Below are 11,675 nucleotides of genomic sequence, written 5' to 3' on the forward strand. Positions count from 1 at the left end.
AACACTGCCTGGTCCTGTGCCATCCTCACAAATGTTGCTGTTTGAGCCCATTGTTGGAGCCACTGTGTCAATCCATGTCATTGAGGGTCTTCCACATGTACGTATACATATATGTATATAGTGGATGTGCAGGTATGTGTGTGTGTGTGGTATGTATGTGTAGGTAATATTTTCTCCCAATCTATGGCTGTCTTTTCATATTCTTAATGATGTCTTCATCATCGACATTTAGTGCTTTTTTCATCCTAAGAAATCTGCCTGTCCTAAAATCACAAAGACATCTTCTATATTTCCTATTAGAAAATTTATAGTTGTAAATTTTACGTTGAGGTCTACAATTCATATCAAATTAATTTTTGTGTAAGGTGGAAGGGTGTGAGGTAGGGATTGGTATTCATTTTTTGCCATACATTTACTCAGGTTTTCCAGTACTGTTTGTTGAAAAGTTTTTCCTTTACCTACTGAATATCATAGTATGCTTTTGAAAATCAATTCATCATATATGTATGGAATATTTCTAGATCATCTATTATGTTCCATTGATCTATATATATCTTGTTTAATATAGCTTTAGAGTAAGTCTGGAAACCTAGTTGAATGAGTCATCCACTTTTGTTCTTTTTTACAAGATTATGGGTGTTTTTTCAGTCCTTTACTTTTTTGCTTATGTTTTTAAATCAAGTTGGAATATAGGTCTTTTGCTTTTCTGTACAAATTTTATAATCAACAATCTATAAAGGCTGTTGGTATTTTTACTGGGTTACACTGATTATTTTAGAGAGACTTATTAACTTAAGAAAATTTAATTTTCCAATCCATGAATATCTCTTTCCATTTTTTTAAAAATTAATCTCCATTATATATTAGGGATGCTTTATAGTTTTACACATTGAAATTTTTCATATCTGTTGTTAAATTTATTCCCAAGTATATTATGCTTTATGCTACTATAAATGGAAAAGTATTTTCCAAGTATCTGTTCCTACCACACAGAAATACAATTGAATTTTCTATATTGTTCTTGTATCCTATGACTCTCTAAACCCATTTATTAATTCCAGGAATTAATATTAATATTTCCTAGGATTTTCTACTTAAGTAAAAACATCTATAATTAAAGACAGCTGAAACTTTTCCTTTCCAAACATTATGAATTTCATTTCCTATTCATGCCTGGCTAGGACTTCCAGTATAATGTTGAATAGTAGTGGTGAGTATGGACATCTTTACCTTGGTTCCAATCTTAAATTTAGTGTTTAACCATTAAGTATGATGTTAGCTATAGATTGTTCTTAGATGCCGTTTATCATATTAAGGAAGTTCCCTATATTCCTAGTTTGCTAAGAGTTTTTTTTTTTTTTATTGTGAGTGTATGTTGAATTTTGTCAAATAATTTTTTTTGCATATACTGAGATGATCAATTGTCATTTCTCTTTTATTATGCTAATATGCTGACTTAGGGATTATATTCTTAATGTTTTGCTAATATTGCATTCACAGAATAAACTCCAATCACTTTAAGAGTTAAAACTGTACTTCACGTGGATTATAAGAATCTTGCAACAAATAATTTTTCTTATACTCTGCCCTTTGTGTAATGAATCTACTTGTAATTTCCATAATACAGTATTGTAATTTTCTAATCTTATAGTCAGTTGTAATTTAGATAAATTAAAAGAGGAAAAATAGTTCTTTAAAAAATATTTACTAACCTATTTACCATTTATCATGTTCTTTTTTCATTCCTATAGATCTGAGTTTCCATTTTATGCCATTTCCTTCATCCTGAATGACTTCCATTAGCATTTCTTAATGTGCAGGTTTTCTAGCATTATGTTCTTTCAGCTTTTGTTTATTGAAAATACCTTTTGCCTCAATTTTTTAAGAATATTTTTGCTAGATATATAAGTTGATAGTTCCCCCCCCTTATAATATTTTAAAGATTTGCTTCATTGTCTTCTAGCCTTCACAATTTCTGATAAGTCATCCATAATTTGTACTGATGGTCTCCTTCATGCAATACTTTTCCTTCCTCAGCTTACAATATTTTGTAATACAATATTTTGGTTTTCAGCAGCTTGATCCTTATGTGCTTGCATGTAATCTTCTTTGTATTTATTCTGCTTGGGGTTTTCTGAGTTTTTTTGAACTGTAAATTTATGGGTTTTTTTTTTTTAACTGAAGTTTGGGAAATTTTGGCCATTTCATTTCTTTAAATATTTTTCTACTCCATTTTCTCCCTCTTACTTTTATGGACCTCTAATTATATGTATAATAGGTTATCTGATAAATTTATCACATGTTGCTGAAACTCTGTTCATTTTGTTTGCAGTCTTTTTTCTCTCTGTGCTTCAAACTGGATAATTTCTTTTAATCTATCTTAAAATTCACCGATCCTTTCTTTTTCCTTCTCCAATCTTTCCTTAAATCCAATAGAGTAAGTTTTTCATTTCTATTTGAAATTTACCATATGTCCACTAATTATGACCACCATTTTCTTTACGTTACTGAACATTTTTGAAATAACAGCTCTAAAGTCCAAATATCTTAGTGTCCTCTCAGGGTCTGCTTCTGTTGCCTACTTTGTTTTTTGACTTTTGGTCACGGTATCTATTTTTTTTCTTTTTTTGGTATATCTAGTTATTTATTTATTTATTTTTATTGTATAACTGTATTACTCTCCAAATTTTTGCAGCTCAGGTGTTAACCATGTTTTTCAAAAAAGTTTACTTGCAGATTTTGAGACTCCTGCTGCTATTTCCTCCTTCTTGGAATTTCTCTACTCAATTTGCAGCTGATACGGCAGCCCAGATCTCCGTCTTCTGATATTTCAATCCCATAAGATTGTAGCTTTCTGCTCCTGTTCTGATGTTCTATTTTTTGTCCCCTACACCTCATGAGCGGAGTCCTGCTGGCATAGCGGTTAACCGCTCAGCTGTTAAACAAAAGGCTGGCAGTTCAACACCGCCAGTGGCTTTGCAGGAGAAAGATGTGGTAGTCTGCTTCCATAAAGATCACAGGCTTGGAAACTCTATGGGGCAGTTCTACTCTGTCTGATAGGGTTGCTATGAGTTGGGATCGACTTGATGGCAATGGGTTTGTTTGTTTAATAATAGGTTCACTGTAAGTTGGAATCAACTCAAAGGCAATGGTTTTTTTTTTTTTTTTTGGTTACACCATGTGGATTGGGAAAAAAAATAGTATCAATATAAATATAACCTAATCCTTTTCCCTTCTGTCATGGATTGAATTGTGTCCCCAAAAAATATCTGTCAACTTGGCTGGGTCATGATTCCTGGTATTGTATGACTGTCTACCATTTTGTTATCTGATGTGATTTCCCGATCTCTCATAAATCCTATCACTATGATGCAGTGAGATGGATTAGTGGTGGTTATATTGATGAGATCTACAAGATTGGATATTGTCTTAAGCCAATCTCTTTTAAGACATAAAAGAGAGAAGCAAGCAGAGAGACAGGGAACCTCATACCACCAAGAAAACAGTGCCGGGAGCAGAGCGCTTCCTTTGGACCTGAGTTTCCTGCACTGAGATGCTCCCAGACCAAGGGAAGACTGATGACAAGGACCTTCCACCAGAGCCAACAGAGAGAGAAAGGCTTCCTGGAGCTGGTGCCCTGAATTTGGACTTGCAGCCTACTGGACTGTGAGAGAATAAACTTTTCTTTGTTAAAGTCATCCACTTGTGATATTTCTGTTATAGCAGCACTAGATGACTAAGACATTTTCTTTCAAGGGTCAAATCTTTTGTGCCTGCTTTCAGTGTCTCTCCAATGTCTACATTTAGTTTTGCCTTTTCCAAAGTTCATAGTTTCTATCACTTGGGAGTTCATCTAAAACATGTTATTCCACCATTTCCAGAAATGGAAACTGTTATTTTTTTTCCCATTTTCCAGTTATTTTGGTTTCATCTTGAACCAATGATTATTAGATTCTAGTTTTTTTTTTTTAATATTGCCATTCCAGTTCTTTTAGCCTTATAAGAAATATTGTTTGATTCTGCACTATGTCGGTGGTCATTCGTAGTTCATACTATTGTAAGTTTTTATAATTTTATGTTAATCCATAGCTATTTCAGTAGGAATAATGGGAGTTTTGTCAGAAGATAGTAGTTAGACACCACTTTAAATCAAGTACGAGATATGTATTTCCAATTCCATTTCTGGTCTATTTTGCTACGTTAGCACTGTCATCTCTCAGAAGAGAAAAAATAAAGTGAAGCTCCTTGTGCTGAATGGAAACTGACATGTGACAAATAAATCCGTGGGTATGCTCAGTATGCTCCTCTGCCCCCTTTTTTATTCAAGTGACAGGCTTTTTTAGAGATGAAAGTAGACATTATTTTCCCAGTGAGACTTTGGTGTCTTTGAAATCTTTCTTGCTGTCACTCTCTGATAACCTGAACTCTTTCGACATCATTATGGATTATCAATATGCTCTTTAGGTTTTCTTAGTCACACAAGATGGTTGCCAAGGTAACAAGGCCTAGACAGGTAATCTCTCCCTTTTACACAAAAAGCCCCAAAATGGTGGCTATGTAAGGACCACAGTGCATCATCATTAGCAGACTGGCTCTATACAAATTGGTTACTTTCTGCACTTTATTATTATGTGGAACAAGTCTCAGGTGTTTAATATGGGCACCATGCCTTCAACTAATTTCACCTCTGCTTTAAAAACAGGGCTTCAAACCGGTTCGTTCTAGTTCAAAGCCCTGCTGAGAATTTGCATTTCTGCTCCAGATATACTGAATCAGAACCTACAGTTTAACAAGACCTCCAGGTGATTCTTATGTATAATAAATATTGAGAACTACTGCTCTACTAGTGGTTCTCAGAACTGGTCCCTAACTAGCAGCATTATCGTCACCTGGGAAATTGTTAGAAATACAAATTCTCAGCAGAGGTTTGAACTGGAAGGAACAGGTTTGAAGCCCTGTCTAAAAATTCACTCTCTGCAGTGATTTTCTTCACTAAAACTAAGAATCTTATTGCTAAGGCTCATTCTTCTTAACAACTGAAAAAAAAAAACAAAAACAAAACAAAACAAAACCCGTTGCCCTCGAGTGGATTCTGATGGTTAAAGAAGCAATAGCAGAAATATCGTCTTAGCATTAAGACATAGTTAAACCTACTTTCATATATAAATGGATTTTTTCCCCTTTAGGTTATATGAAAGTCATTTCATTATATTAAGATATTGGTAACAGACACATTTTAAATTATATATAAAGATACAATTTCCAACCAGACACACAAGCATACAGATAAATGCTAGTTCAACTGTCTAGTGATAAACATATGTTTCATATGCACGTTACCCTTGGCAGGTTATATCCCTGGCTGATTGATAAGCTTGAAGATGTTACTATGCAGTATCCAGGTAAGAAAGACAACATGTACAGCATATCTTTGCCCCAGTAGCCAAAACCCCAAAGTAATTCCTCACAAATGCTATTCACCTAGATTTGTGAATGTTTGGACTCAACCATGGACAACTATACTAACCAGATAACATTTTTCTCACTCCACTAGGCATTATAGTAAAATTCCTCTCTGCACTTTGCCTCTTAAGCAGTGATTCCCAACAAAGGATTACTTTGGCCCTGTCCCCACCCAGGGGACATTTGGCAATGGCAATGTCTGGAGTCATTTTTTGTTATCACAATTTTGGGGAGGGGTCTACCAGAATCTAGTAGGTAGAATCCACATCCTATAATATGTAAGACAGTTCCCCAAACAGGATATTGAGAAACTCTGGTCTAGAGGATAATGAATTGTCAACATAAGTATAAATTTCAAATTTCTTGGGTTTATATCTTGACAAGTAACTTTCACACATGAGTGGGTACCGTTTCTGCTACTTAAATGCATGTGACTTCTAAAATACAATTTTGTTCTCATCAGAAGTTGCTCTTTCATTTGTCTGATTTAGCTAGAACACAGGGTAGACTCATGAGCTGCCTCAGATCAACAGAAATCTTAAAATTTGGAGTCATCAGCACTGCTCCACCCTCTATTCTTCTGGTTTCAGTGCTCTGGGTTTGGCTCCTTTTGAGCTGTACACTATAATGAGGCCCACTGACCTTCGAGTACCACCTGCACATAGTCTTGAGCAGACAGCTTGTCCTTGCGAACAAAGCACTGGTATGCGCCCCCGTCACTTTTGACCATGTGATCCATTATAAGGTTTTCATGGTTGATCCCTGTGATCCTCACATTTTTTCCAGGATTGAGGATTTCACCATTTCGGTACCAGGAGAGCTCCTGGTCCTCAGTTCCTGTCACGCTGCAGGACAAGGACACCTGGCTACCCACGCTGCTTTTGACCTTCCTGGGGCTGATGGAAGCTTTCAGTGGCTCTGGAGATTTTGATAAAAGAAAAAAGAAGTTAAAAACATCACAAACGTAAATGTTACTTCAATCACGTGTTAGACTTCTGAAAAGGCAAATGGAGCACTCCAAGCATACTCTCTATAGTTCTTACATTCAGTATTTCATAATGCACCATCTGAGAACACTTTATTGTTAGTTGCTTTTCTGGCCTTCTTTTTTTCTGTGTAGCAAATAGACCAATGTTGGCTCAATTGATTTTTCACTGAGTAAATGTAAAGATGATGTTATCAACCCTCTGGCAATAAGAAATGCAGTGTGCTGGTTAACGGTAGGGATATAAGTATTTAAATATTTAAAATTCATTTGCCTTGTCCCAAGGTAGCTGTGGTGGGTTTTCCCTGGGCCATTCTCACATACACACTTACTTACACATATAACACACTTACACAATAACCCCTAAGCTATTGTGGTTTAACCAGGACCCAAAATGCACAGCTATAATGAAACAGATTGATACTAGAATTTTTGACCATGAAATAGAAGCTTTTCATTAAAATGAGGCTAACTGGTACGGACAGGGATGGAATTCCCATCCTTGACCTTCTATGTTTCAATTCAACAAACAAAATTCAATCTAGGAAGCATTTATTAAGCATCTACTGTGTGCCAAGGACTGGGTTAAATCCACAGACGACACAAAGATGAATAAGGTAGAAGGGTACTAACATTGTGGTGTAACTAGTCCATAAAGTCATCGAACACCTTATATACATCAGTTAATTTAGTCTTCCCAGAAGCCTACAAATTTTGAATTATCATTTTCATTTTATAGAAGAGGAAATGGTCATTCAGAGATTGTTTAACTTTGTATAACTTAAACAAATCCACTCAGCAGGTAAATGGCACATGTCAGTTTTTTACCCTAGTTTTTTCTGACTTCTCACCTCACCACACTTTGAAGTCTTTGGTTCCAAAGAGCTCATACTCTACTAAGTTGATAAGACAACTACAGTAACAAAATCGAGTAACCCAGGGCCCCTTAGGACATACAAGATGTGGAGAAGGGTTGATGGTAAGATTGAGAACGGCATCATATATCAAGGATGGCTAGGACCTAGACCAAAATGCTTGGGAATAGGGCATTCCAGAGAGTGTGAACTGCATAAAATAATGCTAAAGCACAGCCATGTCTGAGGAAGAGTTTCTGTTTCAGTTTGGCTGCAACATAGGGTCTCTGAAAGAGAATATCAGGATAAAAATGACAAAAACCATCTGGGACAAGATGGCAAAGGGCCTCGAGATTTTGGAAATAAGTCACAAAGAACTAAAGGAAGCATTCAAGTACTTCCAGCAAGTGAATGCCATAATCAACCATAATTTTAGGAGAATTGATGGGTCTTACCGTGTTGGACAAATTAGAGTGGGCAGGAAAACTGGTCAGTAAGGATGTATTACAAACATCTTGTGAGACGCAATTAAGACCCAATCTAGAAAGGGAGGAGGCGGACAGCATAGCTGAGAAACACTGAGATCCAATCTCTAGGACTTGGCAGGTCTTGCACATAGAGAGGAGAAGCATAAAGAGTACCTGAGATTTAAACTTTGCATTTGGGGGGTGGGGGACGGTTCCGAGAACAAGAGGAGCCTTTTGGAAGGTAGAGATGGCAGCAAGGTCAATTTGGAATATTATTCTTTCGAGTTGTCAGCTAAACATATAAATGAAGATATAACCGCAATAGACATGCTCCACCAACACTCAGGAAGGAAATGGAGGCTAAATACACAGATTCAGGGCTATTTTCAGAGAGGAGTTTGAACCCAAATGAATAAAAGAGAAGAGATCAAACAGAAGGGGGTTCAGAATTAGGAACCCAAGGGATTGCTTTCTGACTAGAGAAAAGAGAGTAGGGAGACAAAAACAAAGAAGGAACCATCAAGAGGAAGAAGAGAACATTTGAGAAACATTTGAGAACTCAACTAGACATAGCAGAACATTACAATTATGAAAACAGGCACAGTCAGAATTAAGACTTGTTCATAAATAACTTTTTAAAAAGTAGACAATAATAAATGCCTTTAGAGAGATAATAATAAAACACTCTAGCAGCTAAGGAGAAGATGGAAGGGATTGGGGGAGATGTCTCTGGGGTATGGAATTGAAATGGCTTTAGAATAATGGGAAGTTTTGGACATTCAAATATTAGAAAACAATATTCCATGTGATGTGAAGGGAGCAATATGAGTAATGTGGTATGCAATCAGGAGAAGAATGAGTTTGTACGGGGGATATGGAAAAGCTAGATTTAGCAGGAGTAAGTTTTTTTTTTTTTAATTGTGCTTTAAGTTTACAGTTCAACTCAGTTTCTCATATTAAAATTTATACAAACATAGTTATGCAACCCTAACTGCTCTCCCTATACTGTGACAGCACACTCCTCCTTTCCACCCCAGATTTCCCGCATCCATTCAACCAGCTCCTGTCCCTCTCTGCCTTCTCATCTCACCCCCGGACAGGACCTGCTCATTTAGTCTCATGGATCTACTTGAGCCAAGAAGCATACTCTTCACAAGTATCATTTTATGTCCCATAGTCCAGTCTAATCTTTGTCTGAAGAGTTGGCCTCGGGAATGGTTTTAGTTCTGGGTTGACAGTCCAGGGGTCACGCTTTCCAGGGTTCATACAGTCTCAGTCAGACAATTAAGTCTAGTCTTCTTACTAGAATTTGAGCTCTGCACCCCAGCTTTCACCTGCTCCATCCGGGACTCTCTGTTGTGTTCCCTGTCAGGGCGGTCATTGGTGGTAGCCGGGCACCATCTAGTTCTTCTAGTCTCAGGCTGATGCAGTCTCTGGTTTATGTGGCCCTTTATGTCTCTTGGGCTAATACTTTCCTTGTGTCTTTGGTGTTCTTCATTCTCCTTTACTCTAGGTGGTTGGGACCAGTTGATGCATCTTAGATGGCTGCTTGCAAGCTTTTAAGACCTCAGACACCACTCACCGAAGTAGGATGCAGAATATTTTCTTAATAAGCTTTGTTATGCCAAGTGACCTAGATGTCCCCTGAAAGCATGGTCCCCAGGCCCCTACCCCTGCTACTGTGTCCCTCAAAGTGTTTGATTACATTCAGAAAACTTCTTAGCTTTGGTTTAGTCCAGTTGTGCTGACTTCCCGTGTAGTGAGTGCTGTCCTTCCCTTCACCTAAGATAATTCTTACCTACTATCTAGTTAGCAAATAACCCTCACCCTGCCTCCCCACCCTTGTAACCATCAAAGAATATTTTCTTCTGTGTTTAAACCTTTTACTGAGTTCTTATAATAGTGGTCTTATACAGTATTTGTCCTTCTGTGACTGACTGAATTCACTCAGCCTAATGACCTCCAGCTTCCTCCATGTTATAAGATGTTTCATAGCTTCATCGTTGTTCTTTATTGTTGCATAGTATTCCATTGTGTGGCTATACCATAAATCGTTTATCCATTCGTCCACTGATGGGCACCTAGGTTGTTTACATCTTTTTACTATTGTGAACAGTGCTGCAATGAACACGGGTGTGGATATATCTATTTGTGTGAAAGCTCTTATTTCTCTAGGATATATTTCAAGGAGCGGGATAGCTGAATCGTATGGTACTTCTATTTCTAGCTTTTTAAGGAAGTGCCAAATTGATTTCCAAGTGGTTGTACCATTTTACATTCCCACCAACAGTGTATAAGTGTTCCAGTCTCTCTACAACCTCTCCAGCATTTATTATTTTGTGCTTTTATGGATTAATGCTAGCCTCGTTGGGGTGAGATGATAACTCATTGTAGTTTTGATCTGCATTTCTTTAATGGCTAAGTATTGTGAACATTTCTTCATGTGTCTGTTAGCCGCCTGAATATTTTCTTTGGCGAAGTGCCTGTTCATATCCTTTGCTCATTTTTTAATTTGGTTATTTGTTTTTTTGGTGTTCAGGTTTTGCAGTATCTTGTTGATTTTAGAGATTAGATGCTGATCAGATTTGTCATAGCCAAAATTTTTTTTTCCCAGTCTGTAGGTTGTCTTTTTACTCTTTTAGTGAAGTCTTTGGATGAGCATAAGTGTTTGATTTTAAGGAGGGTTATTACTTATGGTTCATACTGTGTATATGCCATGTATTAGGGCTCCTAGCATTGTCCCTGTTTTTTATTCCATGATCTTTATTGTTTTAGATTTTATATTTAAGTCTTGGATCCATTTTGAGTTAGTTTTTGTGCATGGTGTGAGGTATGGGTCTTGTTTCAGTTTTTTGCTGATAGAAATCCAGTTATGCCAGCACCATTTGTTAAAGAGACTATCTTTTCCCCAATTAACGGACTTTGGGACTTTGTCAAATATCAGCTGCTCATATGTGGATGAATTTCTGTCTGGATTCTCAATTCTGTTCCATTGGTCTATGTATCTTTTGTATCTATTATGTAGCTATTAGTTCCAGTAGTTTTCTTGTGGATTCTATGGGGTTTTCTGTTTATAAGATCATATCATCTGCAAATAGAGATACTTTGACTTCTTCCCTACCGATCTGGATGCCCTTTATTTCTTTTTCTAGCCTAACTGCTCTGGCTAGGACCTCCAGCACAATGTTGAATAAGAGTGATAATAAAGGGCATCCTTGTCTCGTTCCCGTTCTAAAGGGGAATGCTTTCAAAGTCTCTCCATTTAGGATGATGTTGGCTGTTGGCTTTGTATTAACGCCCTTAATTATATTGATGAATTTCACTTCTATTCCTATTTTGCTGAGAGTTTTTATCATGAATGGGTGTTGGACTTTGTCAAATGCCTTTTCTGCATCGATTGATAAGATCATGTGGTTCTTGTCTTGTTTTATTAATGTGATGGATTACATTGATTGCTTTTGTAATGTTGAACCACTCCTGCATAGCTGGTATAAATCCCACTTAATCGTGGTGAATTATTTTTTTGATATGTTGCTGAATTCTAGAATTTTGTTGAGGAGTTTTTCATCAATGTTCATGAGGGATATTGGTCTGCAATTTTCTTTTTTTGTGGTGTCTTTACCTGGTTTTGATATCAGGGTTATGCAGGCTTCATAGAGTGAGTTTGGGTGTATTCCATCCTTTTCTATGCTCTGAAATATCTTTAGTAGTAGTGGTGTTAAGTCTTCTCTGAAAATTTGGTAGAATTCTCCAGTGAAGCCATCCAGGCCAGGGCTTTTTTTTGTTGGGAGTTTTTTAATTACCTTTTCAATCTCTTCTTTGGTTATGGGTTTATTTAGTTGTTCTACCTCTGCTTGTGTTAGTTTACATAGGTAGTGACTGTCTAGAAATTTGTCCATTTCCTCT

The 11,675-nt window shown here is 36.8% G+C and overlaps 1 protein-coding gene across 1 annotated transcript in view; it reads right to left on the minus strand.

The window, feature by feature from the left end:
• Positions 1-11,675, minus strand: part of DSCAM (DS cell adhesion molecule) — a 987,413-nt gene that overhangs the window by 364,679 nt on the left and 611,059 nt on the right. Inside the window, exon 7 of the mRNA XM_012558972.1 lies at positions 6,106-6,381. Coding sequence (XP_012414426.1) covers positions 6,106-6,381 — 276 coding nt within the window. The remainder of the gene's footprint in view (positions 1-6,105; positions 6,382-11,675) is intronic.

This window comes from Trichechus manatus, unplaced genomic scaffold (assembly GCF_000243295.1).
Source record: "Trichechus manatus latirostris isolate Lorelei unplaced genomic scaffold, TriManLat1.0 scaffold00202, whole genome shotgun sequence".
NCBI lineage: Eukaryota > Metazoa > Chordata > Mammalia > Sirenia > Trichechidae > Trichechus > Trichechus manatus.